Genomic DNA, 16,626 nt, shown 5'->3' with positions numbered 1-16,626 from the left:
TCATTGTCCTTATTACTGATTATCTTCCTGACCTTGGCTGTGAGCCCATGAGAACAATTACTTAGTGTCAATAATGTGTCAGACAGTGTGCTAGTTGCTGAGGATCCAAGGATGAATAAGACACAGTTGCAATCTACTGATAAACAATGTCTTACCTGCTAAGATAAAAAGGCATGAGACAAGTTCTGTGGAATCTGAGTTCCTCTGCCCTGAGAATGGAGTCATAAGTACACAACCCATTAACACACTAGGCTGTGAGCCTCCCTAACAGAATTATGTTTATTAGCCACCCACCTTAGGGTCATGACCATTGTGAATATTTAGTATGAGTTTGTGAGTTGGTTTGAGTCCAGGGAGCAGCTTCCGGTTTGGGTGCCAGGTGTATGCTCCAGCGACTTAGGCTAGGGATCAGCCATCTTCTGGGTCATGGTGGGGCTATGACGAGTTTATGTGGGTGAAATACTTTGAAGATGAACTTTCTGCCTATTTATCTATTCACAGCCTTGCTATTAAAGGTGTCAACATCATCTCCCATGTTTCCAGGTCAGCAATCTTCTTGTCCCTGAATTGAGTGGTGGAGGAGGGGAAGTCAGAACTAGTTATACATCATCATTTGGGGAGGAGGGGCTGCTTTGACTAAGATGCTACATGCTCTAATTCCAGTGGAATTTGGTCTCAAGACCTGGAGAATAGAATTGAGAGCTAGGGAATGAATCTTTAAAATAGAATAAGCTTCATCTCTGAGAAAAAAAAGAACAACAAAAAAGGGGTTCTTTCGTTGTGGATTGTGCATAGTGACTTCCTTCTAAAGAGTACTGTGCAAAGGAAGTAAAAAGAGTAACTTTAGGATTGAGAAACCTGACACACTACCTCAGCCAAGTGATTGAGGTCAATATCAACACTGATAAGTCATGTTGATATTATGTGCCCTTGATATGACATGATAAAAATATCATTTTACCTCTGTAATCTTCCTCCCAAATCCCCTAAACTCCAGTTTAATCTCATGAGAAAAACATCACAAATTCTAATTGAGGGACATTCTACAACATACTTGACTAGTATTCATCAAAACTTTTTAAGATCATCAAGTCTGGGAAGCTGTCAAAGTCAAGAGGACCCTAACAAAACATGAAAACTGAATATAGTACGGTGTCTAGGATGGGATCCTGGAATAGAAAAGGGACATTAGGCAAAAACTAAGGAAATGTAAGTACAGACTTCGGTTAATAATAATATATCAATATTGGCTCATTAATTGTAATAAATGTAGTATACCAATGCAAGATATTAATAGGGGAAATTGAGTGCCAGGCATATGAGAATTCTCTGTACTATCCTCTGCATTATTCTATAAATCTAAAACTGTTGTTTAAAAAAGTCTATTAAAAAATGGAGGTGGTGGTAACCAGAATACAGCAATACCTTAAAATTTTTTTTCTTTCTTTAAAGTTCTTGCTTATGGATCATTTACTATATGTCAGCCATTGTGCTCAACTTTGTATCTAGATGATCTCACTGAATCTTTACAATTGTTTATGTTAGGTATAATTAACCTTCTTTTACAGAAGCTTATGAAAAAGGAAGAGGTAATAAAATGTAAACGGTGGAGCCAGTGTTGGAACGAAGAATCTTTCTGATACCAAAATTCTAAGTGTGTGTGGAAGGAACTCACAGTATCCTGGCTTTTCTAGGAAACATTCTGGCAGTTATCACAGGATGTGCCTTCCTAAGAGAAAGGGGCATTCTAAATCATAGAGATTGCAAACCGTTTCTGCATCTCACTTCAGTCATGATTATCTTAAAAGTCTCCCAGTTCTAGGGGGACTTTCAAGCTGAAAAGATCTGTAGGGGGTCAAAGTTCAACCAAGTACATCATTTTACAAATGGTAAACTGGGGGATAGCCAAAGCTCTTTCCCCAAATCAGAGAAAAGGGCCAGGAACCCAGGTTCAGTCTGTATTATTATTTCTTTATTTTCCACAAGTTCCTCTTTGCAGTTAAGAACGGAAGTAGAAACTGGCCTATCTGCGTTCCTCATCTCTCGGATGGAAAACTGTCCCCCAACCCCTGAAGTGGGTTGCTCTCCAAAGACACAATGGCGTGAGGCCTAGACCTGCAGAAGAGATGTGGGGATGCTTGTTCCCACCTATAAGACCCACATTCTCAGCACATCCTCATCAAGCACCTACTGAGTGCCGGGTCCGCGATTGTGTGTCACGGGATGGGGGGAGGTGGAGGCCTGCAGAGGATCAGGGCTCTTCCAAGGATGGCTGTGGAGGCCTGTGGATACACAGAGGGGGAGGAGGGCGATGACAGTTCTAGGACCAGAGGTCCCTTCCAGGGCACGCCTTTGCAACCGCGGCCTCAAGCCGCACAACCGTCATTTTGGGGCCAAGGGCATCCCCTGCGGCCACCCTCAGTCCTCAAGCCGCTTGGCCCTTTAAGGGCGGGGAACACGCGCCGGCGTCACAAAGCGCCGCCGCCGCGCGGGGCGGCGGAGTGGAGGCGGGGAAGTGGGGGGAGGAGGAGGAGGAGGGAGAGGAGGGCTGGGGAGGGAGGGGCGCGCGCACGCGCGTCGGGCCGCCCGCCGCCGAGAGCCGCCCTCCCTCCCGACGTGCGCCCCTCCTCCCTCTCTCCCTCCCTTCTTCTTCTCGGCTCCGTCGCTCCCGCGGCGCGAGGCGCTCTCGCACTTCTCCTCCTCCTCCTCCGCTGTCGCCCCTCCTCCCGCGCAGCCGCCGCCGCCGCGAGACCCCCGCGTGCCGCGCTCCCCCCCGCCCTTCGGCCCCGCGCGCCCTTCGGCCCCGGCGGCCCGTGAGGAGAACGAGAAAGCGAGCGAGCGCGGCGCTCCCGGGCTGGCTTGGCCCCGTCTCCTCACCATCTCCGGCCCTCCGCCGCCTTCCTCCGCTTCCACCTCCTCTCCCCCCCCCGCTCCAAGCTGAGGCCCCCTCCGGGGGGGGGGAGGCCCGGGACCCGGAGCGAATTTCTCTAACTCCCTCTACCCCTCCCCCAACCCGGCCCGAGTGTGAGGAGAAGGGCCTGGCCCGGCCCGCGTCGTGTGTGAGGAGGAACCCGGCCGGCCCACGGGCCGTCTGGGGCCTGGTCCGGCCGTCCGAGTGTGTGAAGAGAGAGGCCCGGTGCGGCCCGGCCGAGGGCGAGCGGAGGGGAGGGGCCTGGTCCGGCCCGGCCGGTGCGTGAGGACTGGGGCCCCGGCCCGGCGCCGCCGCCGCCGCCGCCGCGATGGCCCAGCAGCAGATGACCAGTTCGCAGAAGGCCCTGATGCTCGAGCTGAAATCCCTGCAGGAGGAACCGGTGGAGGGCTTCCGGATCACCCTGGTGGATGAGTCCGACCTCTACAACTGGGAGGTTGCCATCTTCGGACCCCCTAACACCCTCTACGAAGGCGGCTACTTCAAGGTACCCCCACCCCTTCTCAGACCAGGCTTCCCCCGGCGGAGGCCGCAGCTTTCGGCTGTTTTCGGGGCCCAGAGTGAGCGCGGGTGAGCGGAGGGGGCTCCTCACCTCGCAGCCCCCTCCCCCCATCCGTAGAGGCAGGAAGGCCTTGCTTGCTCACCAAGTGCCTTTTCTTTGTCATGGGGGCGGGGGCGGGAGGCCAGACTGCATCGGGAAATAGGAAAGCCTCTGTGGCTAGGGTAGTGGCTACCGGAGGAGGAGGAGGAGGAGGGCGGTCTTTGTTTTGTTTCCCCAGCTGAGGGTGTTTGGGAAGCCAGGTGGTCTGTCTTTCCCCTCTCGTCAGAATCATCTCTGCGCCGGCTGGAACTACCCCAGAGGGCAGAGTGACCTGCACTTAGGGGATTGGACCTTCCTTTTGGGGGTGGGGGGAAGGGGTATTAGCCGGTCATTCCAGCGGCTGTCCAGTGACCTGACGTTTTGGGGGTTTGATGGGCTTCTTGCATAGTGGTAGTTTCAACTTCGCATTCCAGTGGGCGGTAATGAAGAATAGGACCCAAGGGGTGGTAAACAAGTGTATCTGCGTTTTCTTGCCATTATCCCCTTGCGGGAACTGTAATTTATCCCCCTTTCTGTCCTCATTTTCTGTTTACTTCAGTAGTGTTTCAAAATGCCCTTTGTCCTCACCCTGCCACCAACTTTACTGGCTTCCTCCTCCGCCCCCCACATGGAGAAACAGCCACAGAGGGCGGAACGTGTTATATAGGGAGATTGATAGTTTCCCACTTTAGGAAGACAAAATCGAACCCTTTTGCTCAGATGGCTAACTAGTAGATGGGGGTGGTCTCACAGATGAAAAGGATCACCTGAGGTGAGATGGTTTCACGGAGTAGGACGGCTCCTTAGCGACCATAGACATTGTGTCTATTGTTTTCCAGGATTTTAGAACAGCGGTTATTACCATTACTGAATCCAGGATTTTTTTTTTTTATTCCAAGGTAGGTAACTTGGAGATAGATATTGAGGGTTTTTTGGTGTGGCTTTTACCATTTTTGGAGGGACAGATCACAGATTGAAGATTGAATGTTTTAAATGGTGGGGTACAGAGACAGAGGAAGTGATGCTTAGGAATTGATTTAATTTTTTATTTCCAAAATTAGGTAAAATAGGGCCGTGAGTCAGTCTTAGTTTGTTTTGAAGGGAGGGGCTATCTTGGCAAAAGTTCTAAATGAGTGTCTTAGTCATGTAGTTACGTGTGTTTTTAAGGACTACCCAATTACTTAAGTTTTCTACTCTTCTAAAGGTAGAAGCCTCAGTTTCAGGCTTGAAATTGGGTCTACTTTGTAGAAAATGTAAAGAATTGATAGAGGAATGTTTAATATTTATGCCTGTGATAGTCACCAAACACTTAGTTTAAAGCTTGTGTTTAGAATATTGTGTATACTAACCATATGCTTCATGTTTTGTGGTCACCATACACTCTACTTTTCAGACGCAGATATTTGTAAAATCTACTGGCTAACTTTAGTGAAGTTTAATTTCCAAAAAGTATCATTGTTTGGTACAATTGATAATCTAGTTAAATGGAGACTAGCTAGAATGATCTTACTCCAATGCAGTTTGTTAAAAAGAGAAAAAGGAATAACAACAGCAACAAAAAAACTATATGAAAGGAAATAATGGGTTACAAATTGTAGTATTTTTGCTTAAGCAATTGGGAAAGGAGTGTGACAAACCCTCTCAGTTTGGAATAGGTAATACAGAAAGAAGATTCCCGTAGCATACAGTGATTTAAATTAAATGCTTTTTAATTTCAGTCCTATTTGAAGAGAATGGTTTAATCTACAATTTCATTCTATATGTTAGATTTCTTAATCTTGGGGTGTTTTTAACCTTTAATTGTGACATGTAAAACGTGAAAATTCTTAAAAAGGCTTTGTGTTTCAGCCTTGTGGGAGAATTTTGTTGTTTTTCTTCTGTTTTTTTCCTTCTTAATAAGAGTTTTTATACCAGAGTCCTTTGTTGGAAAAAGGCAAATTTATGGTCATGAGCAATTAACACTGGTGATAGGTTTAAAACCATTGTTTTTTTAATTTCACTGTTTTTGTCTTTAAACAAGGCATTTAGTGTGCTCTACTACAGCTGCAGTTAAAAGTTGGCACAGACCTTTCTCTACTACTTCCTTTATTGAATGATGGTCCTTAAACATTTAATGTAATTTATTTTCAAGTTAAACTCTTTTCCTCATTTTACATTGTAGTTTCAGAAGACAGTGGGCTGCCGGTCATTCTTTAAATTTTTCATAATGTAACTCCTTTAGCTTTCACATATTAATAGGCTTCTAACTGATCTTTTTCATCATGAAATAGTTGGCTCCAGTGTGTTTTAACTGAGCATCTGTTGTGATAGAGACTTGTGAAACCTGTATTTCGCGAATTTGTTTTTTCATCCTGTTTTTGGTTTTTAAATACCTTGAATCTGTGTGATTCTTAGCTGAGTGTCTGATTTTCTGCACTTAAATCTTTTTAGGCCTCACTATTTTTTGTCTAGTTTCTTAATCTCATTATTTACCCAGTGAATTTCTTTGCTGCTTTGCATTTTTCTTCTGGGGTCTATGATTATAGAATAAAAAGTAGGAGATGGCTTAGAACATCCAGAACACATCTGAACTTAATTTTGCTAGTGTGGAGCAAGTTGGAATTTTATTGTTACCGAAAGATTAAATTGTTGATCAAGGCAACAGTTAGTGATAACTTTTAACAAGTTTACTCCCATTCCTGTAAAAAGAACTGTCTTTTCAAATAACTCCCGATAATATAACTTCATGTGGCTATTTTAGTATAGAACCTCCTTGGAACTCCTGTGTTATTTATCTAAATGCATGATAGCAGTGAGTCTAGAGATCAGAAAGTGAGAGTGACTGTTTCATAAAGTGCATAACAAAAGTTTAAATGGTACAGAAAGCTTAAAGTATAGTAAACTTTTTGTAGTTTTGGTTTTATTCAGTAATATAAGGGAATGAAATATGGGCATGTTCCATTTTTGGATAACTCCCAACTGATAAAATTTAGAAAGTATTTATATACGCAAAGTTTTCCTTAATAGGATGTTGTTTATCAGACTTAACATTTTGTTTTATATTAAAGAAGCTCCTCAATAATTGTTTTTAAAAATAAAGGATATGCATTATTTTCGTTTCTTCTGGAATAAATGAATCTGTTTTCCCCTCCTCTCAAAAAAGAAACCAACCAGACTTAACCCCCTTGTGTCTGGCAGTTTTCTTCAGATTATAGCATACTCTATTTTATGACTCTAATTCTTAGTATATAGTTGAAACAATTCTTTAAATGACTCTTAGTCTTTTTGACATATGGATCCTTTTGAGAGCTTTATCAATGTTCCTCAGAAGAAAATGAACACACACAGTAATTTGTATGCACTTTCAGAGAGTTAACTGATAGGTTAAGAATCCCCTTTTTAAGAGAGAGGTGGGGATAGCTCAAGTGGCAGAGCACGTGCTTAGCATGCCCCAGGTCCTGGGTTCAATCCTCAGTACCTCCTCTAAGAATAAATAAATATATTTACCTCCCCCTACCTCCACTAAAATAGAATAATTAAGTAATACAGCAACAAGTAAATAAAATATTAAAAAAGAAAGGATAAAAAAATCTTTTTAAGGGATTTGGATAGGCAACTTTAAAAACAAAATTAAATGACTTTGAAATTATGGAAGTAATGCTTTTTTTTAATGCTTTCTTTTTTTTTTAATTATATGATGAGTCAGTTAAACTTTTTATTTAAAAATTTTTCTTCAGTCATTTGAGAATACCTCTTAGGGCTTTTAGCTGTAACCTTTTTTAGAAGCTGAACTTGAGTGCTAGGTGAACTAAGGCAACATTGTAAATGGAAACATAGTTAATGTCTAGTGGTTTCTGGCACAAATACAATTTTAGTGCCCCCTCCTCCCCGAAAATATAGCACCTCAGTATTTTGGAGTATGATTTTACCCTGTTAAGTCTTAGAATTGCCATCAGCCAGGTAGCACTTGTGACCTAGTTGTGAGAGACCCTTCTGTTAAAATCTTCTGATAAAATTTTTTAAATGCCAGTGTCAGTGTCCTAAATTTGTTAAAATAAAAATTATTTCTTTTTAAATGAAGGATTTGAGTCCTCAGTACTTTTTGCTGCATATTGATTCCTCTTTTTCTGAGATTTGTGTTGTGTTAGTAAACAGTATTTATTGAACACATCAAAGGCAAAGCACTGTAAAAAGAGCAACTACTTCATAAATAGTGAAGTATTAGGACATTTATAACCTTTATGAATGATCACCATAAAAATCTTTGTACAGACTTTGAAATACAGAAATGTGAGGTGTAGCTGTTATTAACAGAATTATAATGGTAATTAAAATCAAAGCTTTTAAAGATTTAAGGCTAGTTAACGCATTGGTCAACATAACCACAGTCTATCGTGATAAAATGTTCTGTTCCATATTTGCAATTTAGTATTAGTGGTCCTAGTCTAAGTTTCCAGAAGAATCTGTCGGAGATAGTTGAAATAAAGGCCATCTAACAAATTGGCCGGCGTCTGCTAATCTAGTTATGGGAAAATAACAGAAAGAGTTATAAATCCAGAGTTTAGGATTACAGAACTCCATCTTGCTGAAAGGTCATGTTTAAAAGTTTAACTTCTTTTATGTTCCTGAACTTCTTTTGGATTGTTTTATGTACAACTTACATAGATATCCAAATAAGACTGAACTCTTTCTTTGAAAGTGCTCTCTCCGCACAGAGTTAATTCATTTCAACTTTATTCAGTGAGTAGTTGTTATTCAGAGTTTATGCTTATGTATCTTTATTTTTTTTTTGGGGGGGAGAGAGAATTAGGTTTGTTTATTTATTTATTTGAGTAAAGGTAGATTTATTTAGAGAGATGCATACCACATAGAGTGTAAGGCAAGGAAAGAGGCATAGGAATTGGGTGCTCAGGTTAAAGTAAAAGTAGGTACACACTCCATAGACAGAGTGCGGGCCATCTCCAAAGGGAAGGGAGTGAAAAAGTCCTAATTATTATTATTTTTAATGGAGGTCATGGGATTGAGCTCAGGACCTCATGCATGCTAAGAATGTGCTCTAGCATTTGAGCTATACCCTCCTCCCTGCTTATGTATCTTTACGTGAAGTGAATGGAATGATACTAAATTAAAAATTTTTTTGAATTTTTTTTTTGAATTTTGGAGCAGGGTAGGTAATGATGGATACTAAATTGAAGAGATATAGTTCAAATTGCCAAGATTTGGATGTAAACAAATTCTTCCATATGGGAAAATTCAGATTTGGGAATATGTATTTATGATAGAAAGTGATAGTTTAAGCACTTTCACTTAATTTGCTTTAATAACAAATGTAAAAATGCTTTTGTTAAAACACAATAAATTAAATTACTGTTGTGAATCTAGTGGCATGGTCAGTAGAATGAGCACTTAAAACATGCTAAAACTTTGAATGTTGTATCTAATTGACAGATACAAGCTAGTATCCTTAGTATAGTAATATAGGTGTTAGTAGCTGACATTTATTGAATGCTTACTATATGCCACATACTTGACACAGAGGATCTCATAATCCTTCTGTGAGGTGTGGTCACTATTACTCTTAATATATATGTAGAAAAACAGTCGCAGAGCGTATTTGACTTGACCCAGGGTCCTCAGCTAGAAAGTTGTAATACCAAGCTGTAATAACTGGACTGCTTGACTTTAAAGCCTGTGTTATTCTCTTGAGACCTTTTTTCACTTAAGATAATGTTTGAAGGTATAAAAGTGGAGCTTTAAGAAAATAAAATTTATGGAGCATTTGAAAGGGAACTTTTTGTTTAAAATTTTATAACTTTAAAGGTCACAAGTGTGATTATCTGTCCCTTCCAATTATTGGGAGAGATTGTTATGACTTCAGTCTATAACTCTTAAATTCACTGGAGAAAATTGGATTTTTGTTGTTCTTGGACAACTTGGATTAGAGAGTGACATTGCAGCAGTATTTTTTAATTGGCAAATAATGATTCCTTTGATAACAACTTTCTCATTAAGGGAAGAGTAGGATGGTGATAGAATTCAGAAATGAATCTGAGAAGACTAGTTTTGGAATTAGAAATGATGATAAAACACCTGAAGTGACGGTGGGAGGATGATAGAGGGAGTTAAATTTGTTAATACAGTATTGTTTTATGTTTTAAAAGGATGCCTTAACAGTGTAAGATTAAAACTTTTTTTTGTTATTCTTTCAGTTGAGTCTGTTAACTGTTATTCCTTATCTCTATTACAGCATCTTTAGATCATTGCCATAGTTTTAATTTATTCTGTATTTGGGTTTTCAAATGTATTATTTAGTCATCTGCTTTACTGTATTTGCTGTATGGGCAGCTGATGCTTAATTTGAGGGATAAATCCCATGAAATAATTTGGCATGTATGGCTCACTTAGTCGCATACGTAGTAATTCAGGTTGTAAACACTGAACGTTTACTTACTTTATTGAAAATAATCCTGGCCCTATTTATAAGATAGTATTAAGGATTGTTAATGTCACCAAAACTTGGACAATATGTAGTAATCCTTCATGGAAACAGAACTTTTTAAAGCTTAGAAAACAGATTTTTAAGTTTACTTCCTGATATATATGGCAAAACAAAAAAATTCATTATTCAAAAGCATATCTTTCATATGATTTGAAACTTAAATTTTGAAATTGTAGTAGAAGCACGGGTGAAGTTAGTCTAATACTTCACATTCACATTTCATTTTTGGACTAAAAAATAGTTTACTCAGATTATTTACCTCATTCACCAGGTTGAATCTGAATCACCTTTGAATTTTAAACAAAACAAAGTCCACACTAAAGAAGTGAAGATTTGCCACTAGTAAGAACATTAAGATGTACAATAGGCTCTGAAGGCAGTTCTCAAAAAAAAGGGAATCCTGAATTGTTTTGAGCAATGTCAGTCTAGCACTGTTGGAGTGGGTATATCGTCAGCCTTCTGAGGTATTTGCTCTGAAGGGGGCAAAGCTCATTTGAGTTCTGATAGTTGGGTTTAAAACAAACAAAACTTATTACTTAAGGCCCATCTTGGTCTTACCACATAACTGCTATTTCCCTCATTGGCTAAACAAGGGTAAGAATAATATATTTAAGCCAGTAAGGACTAACACCTGTGGGAAAACTTCAGCGTTAATGTGAAAAAAAGAAAAAAAAAGTATAGTAACTATGTTCTCAGTGTTTCTACACTGAGTTCTTTGGATTTTTGTAGTCATATTTCATGGGAAGTTTGCTAGACAAAAAGAGAAGTCTTACAGGAAGGTATGGAAATTCTGTGGAATTTAGATTAAGATGTAAGGAGTCATGTGTTAAAAGGGCTTTAAAGGGAGAGTACTTCCTGAGTTTTGAACTGGTAAGTCTCCACCTTTCTTATATAACCATTTTTTTCTGAAGTAATTTTTATTGGTAAATTGTGGAATAAGTTATGTATAGAAAGGCTCCTTAAATTAAAAAAAGAATGTTGCTAGTAGGTGGTACAACTGGAAAAGTTAACTGAAGGACAGTATATAAGTATAGTATTAAGGAAATCAATTATTTCTAGCTTAAAAAAATTTTTTTTCTATTGTGACTAAACCTAGTTGTGTGTGTCTCTAAATAAACTCTTAAGATTATGAGCTCCTTAAGAAATGCTGGTGGGTCTTTTACTTATCTTTGAAATTCCTTAGTATTTGGCATAGGACCTAAAAGAGTAATACTTAATCTTTTGGTGGAGGTCACATCCTTTAAGAATGACAGCACCCTCCACCTCCTGCCTCCAAAGTCTTTGTGAAGTTTCAAGTTACTGATACCTGAATTTCCTCCATAGATCTTAGATGAACACAGTGAGTGGTAATACTAGTAGCTAAGTATTTGGACTACTTAGTTTCTCAAGTTATGCTTTCCCTTTTTGGAAGAAATTGGATTTTGTTTGGGTTTTTCCATCAGTGACATTTTTCTATAGTTGCCAGATTGCCTCAATTAAATCAATGTTCTTGGTGACCGAAGGTTTAGCTAAAAATTAAGATTGAAATCTTGGTTATACAGGAATATAGGACGTTAGGATCTTTATAAAGGGCTCCTCTTACACTTTAAGTATTATAAAATTTATTTAGGAGAGATTAAGAATTTTGGAGCAGTGATAATGAGAGGTAGTAGCAAAATCTGCTGGCTATAGCAACCTTGACTTCTGTAGTCCTATGAAGATCAAGATTTCTTCACCTCATTTGGAAAATCTAATGAATAGAACAAAACAATTAAACCTAGTTTTGTTTTAGTATTTCAGAAGACATTAGATTAAATCTTTTAAAAGCAGACTAGAAGTGCATTTTAGAAGTTTAGAGGGGAGGGTATAGCTCAGTGATAGAGTGCATGCCTAGCATGCACAAGGTCCTGGGTTCAATCCTCAGTACTTCCATTAAAAAAATAAATAAATCTAATTCCCCTCCCCCCGAAAATAAATAGTGACTATAAATGTTACGAATGTTTTAATGGTTCTTGATACATTAAAGAAATCAGGATAATTAGAAATTTTTATAGCTCTACTTGTGGTTTGATAGTACACTGCATGCATGCAGACATGCAGAGAATAGTTTTGGTGATGTTTAGCCAGGTAATTTTGGTGATGTTTACCAAATATATAAATACATTTTTCTCTACCCCATGTATATAGTCTCCTAAATATAAGATTAACTACATCTTGTTTATTCTGTTTTCATATATAATATCTTGAACAAATTAATTGTTAACAAGGTGGTGTAGGGAGGGACTTTTAAAATAGGTTAAATTTCTCTGGTGTGTGAATTGTAACACACACGCTCTCCTGAGGTTATTGTTCCAGCTAACAAATATATCCTGAAGACTTTTAAGTCTACATACCCAGTTAGACCTCTCAAGTTTTTGCCTGCCTGTTAGACATTTCCACTAGGATGTGTTATTTACACTAAACACTAAACTCTTAAATACTAAACTGAGCTCTACCTTTTCCCATAAACCTCTTTTATGTTCCCTCTCGTGGATATTGGACACTGTCTACCCGGTAACACAGGCTTAGAAGCTGGAAATCAGTTCAGATGATTTCTGCTTCCTTCTTCCACATATCCAGTTGTTTTTAGTATCTTGTGTGTCTGGTATTTAGCTTCTCTTCTTTATTCCTACAGCCACCATGTAAATTCACACTCACTTGGACTATGACAATAGTGTCTTTACTCTGTCTTGTGGCTCCTCTGGTCTATAATATCACCAGAGTAACCTTTCTAGAGCTCTAATCTGACCTGTCCCCACCCTTGCCAAAAAAACCCCCCAAAAGACAGAGAGGAGTTATCAGCTCATCTTCCACAAACTTAAATGAAAACTCCTTTGTTTGACATACAAGACCCTTTTGATTATTGCTTACTTTCCCAATTGTACTTCCTGTTCTTGCCCCGTAGGTAGTCTTTTGACAGTACCATTGCCTAACCTGTTAACTGTCTGGAATGCCCTTTTCAGTTTTTGTCCTGTGCCCTTTTTAGTCCGGTGAACTCTAGCTATTATTTTAAAGACCTAATTCACTGTGAATGATGTTCTTGGGTTCTCTTCCTCTGATCCCCACTCCCCCCTGTTAAAGATTGTTTTAAAGTAAACCCCAGACATCATATCCTTTCATCGCTAAATACTGGAGTCCCTAAAAGACAAGAAATCTTTTAAAAAACATAATTGTATTATTCTTACACTTACTAAATAAACAATAATTCCTTAATATTATCTAACATCCAATCAGTGTTCAGATTTCCGCAGTTGTCTCATCGGTATCCTGTTAGGTATCCTGTTAAGTTAGTTTGAATTAACATCCAAAATAAGGTCTACAGTTGCACTTGGCTGATATGCTTCTTAGGACTTTCTTAATCTATGTATTTCCCTTCCTCCTTTTTTTAAAATAATAGCATCCTTGAGAAACCATTTACATATGATACAATTCACTCATTTAAATGTACAATTCAATGGTTTTTAGTATATTCACAGTTATATAGCCATCACCACAATTTTAGAACATTTTCATCACTCCAAAAAGAAACCCATTAGCAGTCACTCTCCATTCCCCCCCCCCCGCCCTAGGTCATCAGTCTATTTGCTGGAGCTGTAGATTTGCCTATTCTGTAAATGTAGAGATTTACATTTCATATAAATGTAATAATAATAAATGGTTTTTCACTTAGCTTTGTTTTTAAGGTTCATGTATATGTGGTGTGTATCTATATTACTCCTTTTCATTGTTAAATAGTGTTCCATTCTATGGACATTTTATTTATCTGTTCATCATTTGATGAACATTTGGGTTGTTTTCCACTATTTGGTTATTATAAATGCTGATAGGAACATTTGTGTACAAGTTTCAGTGTGAATATATGCTTTCATCTCTTTTGGGTATTTACCTAGGCATAGAGTTACTGGGTCATATGATAACTCTGTGTAACCATTTGAGGAACTGCCAGACTGTTTTCCAATTTTACATTCCCACCAGTAGTATGAGGGTTCTCATTTCTCTACATCTTCACCAACACTTGTTTTCTCTCTCTCTTAAAAAATTTTTATTGGTTAGCAATTGAATATATTTAACTGCTGAACTGCTATCTTCAGTTTTAAGGAATTCACTATTGGACTGGCGATAATTATATTTTATTACAAACTAAGGGATATTATAGTACTAAAAGGACAGGAAAGTTACTATGTTTCTAACCCTGGAGGTCACCAGACATTTGATATAAAGTAATTATGGTAAGTTCTAGCCCTAAACCTAGTTAGCTGCCTATTTTTCACACCTTACTTCTTTTCTGCTTTAATTCATAAACCTCTTCCTGCAGGACCTAGTTATATGTCAGCTTCAGCATGGAGCCATTTAAATTTAGGTTAGTAGATTTGGTGGGGAAAAATACTAAGTTCATGATGGAGTTAACCTATTATGTAGGTGTTATGTAGGAATTTAAATTTCCTAACATATAATAATGAGGGACATTTATTAAGGGTGTTCATATATTATTTTTCTTTAAAGTAATCTAGGAAAACAATTCAAGCAGTATGAAAGTCTTTTTCTCCCCTGAAAATCATTTAACTGATACGTAATCCTCCAGAAATAGTCTGTTTATATACAAATATATGTATGCATTTGTAAACTATAAATGTGGTTACACTCTAAGTTTTCTTCTGCATCTTGCTTTTTAAAAAAAAATAAGTTTATCTTGGCAGTCTTTCCATTATTAATACTTGTGGACTGTCTCATCATTTGTAACTGTTGCTCAGTATTCCACTTGTTAAGGAAATACTTTATTCTCCTATTGATGGACAATTGTTTTCAGTTTTTTACTTTTATAAGCAAAGCTGAAAGGGACATTTTCACATGCCTCTATACTTTTGTGAGTAGATTTGCTGGATTAAAGGGTATGTATGTTTGTTTATTATGGCTTTAAAATTTATTAATAATTATTGATTTTTTAATTGAAGTATAGTCAGCTTACAATGTGTCAATTTATTGCGTACAGCATGATAGTTCAGTCATACATATACATACATAGATTTCTTTTCATATTCTTTTTCATTATAGGTTACTGCAGGATACTGAATACAGTTCCCTGTGCTATATAGTATAAACTTGTTGTTTATCTTTTTTATATATAGTAGTTAGTACCTGCAAATCTTGAACTCCCAATTTATCCTTTCCCACCATCTACCTCCTGGCAACCACAAGTTTGTTTTCTATGTCTGTGACTCTGTTTCTGTTTTGTAAATAAGTTCATTTGTCTTTTTTTAGATTCCACATATAACTGATATCATATAGTATTTTTCTTTCTCTTTCTGCCTTCACTTAGAGTGAAAATCTCCAGGTACATCCATGTTGCTGCAAATTGCATTATTTTTTTATGGCTGAGTAGTAGTCCGTTCTATAAGTATACTGCAACTTCTTTATACAGGTGTCTGTTGATGGACATTTAGGTTGTTTCCATGTCTTGGGTTTGTAAATAGTGCTACTATGAACATTGGGGTGCATGTATCTTTTCAAATTAAAGTTCCCTCTGGATATATGCCCAGGAGTGGGACTCCTGAATCAAATAGTAAGTCTGTTTTTAGTCTTTCGTGAAGTCTTCATACTGTTTTCCATAATGGCTACACCAGACTACATTCCTACCAACAGTGTAGGAGAGTTCAAAGGGTATGTATACGTATATTTTGCTAAAAAGTCAAATTACCCTTCAAAAATATTTATTTTTATTCCATAATGTAATCTATGTGGGTATTGTAAAACTGTTTGCAGTTCTAAGTCAGCCTTTATGATGATTGTTTCTTTTAATTGTAAGTGAAATTTAGCTTACTTTTATGTCATTGGCCATTTGTAATATTTATGCAAGTTGTCTATACTTGTCCTTTGCCTATTTTTCTTCAGCAGTTTTTTTTTAATAGATTAAAGGCTGCTTGCATAAAGGAAGTTAAATGTATTGCATGTTGCAAATATCTTTTCCTGTGTGTCATTTATTAATGATATAATTTAAAATATTAACTTATGCTTAGAATTCTGTCCAAAGTTAAACATGGAGACAAGCACAGAGAAAGTTGTGTTGTCACTGTCTTGACAGCAGAATAGAAGAATTTATAGGGTTTAGACTGAGCTCTCTTAACATTGTCATGTAGACTTTTATGTTCATATTCTGTGAACAAGCTTGATACTAATGATGTACAAGCTGATACAGAAGTACCTGTATTTATCTTTGTAAGTGGCAGTAAGAAACTTTTTGAAAATCAAATGTTTATCCCCAGTTATGTCAACACATTTATTGTAGAAAGTTTTAAAAGTTCTTGGAGCTGTGAAGAAAAAAGTTCATTGTGATGATGCTTCTAGAAATAATACTTTTAAATATATATCCTCTGAAATACGGTAGATTTAATTTAAAAAATACTGTGTATCCATTTTTTAAAAACAGTATATTTTGAAGATTTTCCCAACTATCTGTTATTTAACCTTTTCCCTTTGTTGAACATGGAGATTTATTTTGCTTTCTAAACAATACTATATTGAATTTTATATCTGTGTGTGTTTTTCACATAAGTTTCTGGTACTGGATATATTGGGTCAAAAGTTATGAACACCAAGGTGGCTACTATGGGCTTAGTTTTAATT

General features: G+C 37.9%; 1 protein-coding gene across 1 annotated transcript in view; it reads left to right on the top strand.

Moving 5' to 3' along the window:
* Positions 1 to 2,762: 2,762 nt before the first annotated feature.
* The window catches only part of UBE2R2 (ubiquitin conjugating enzyme E2 R2), a 92,395-nt gene continuing 78,531 nt past the window's right edge, over positions 2,763 to 16,626 (top strand). Inside the window, exon 1 of the mRNA XM_032477562.1 lies at positions 2,763 to 3,416. Within this exon, the coding sequence (XP_032333453.1) occupies positions 3,240 to 3,416 (177 nt within the window). The 5' untranslated portion in view covers positions 2,763 to 3,239. The remainder of the gene's footprint in view (positions 3,417 to 16,626) is intronic.

Source organism: Camelus ferus, chromosome 4, assembly GCF_009834535.1.
Source record: "Camelus ferus isolate YT-003-E chromosome 4, BCGSAC_Cfer_1.0, whole genome shotgun sequence".
Taxonomy (NCBI): Eukaryota; Metazoa; Chordata; class Mammalia; order Artiodactyla; family Camelidae; genus Camelus; species Camelus ferus.
This window is presented reverse-complemented; position numbering and strand designations above follow the sequence as displayed.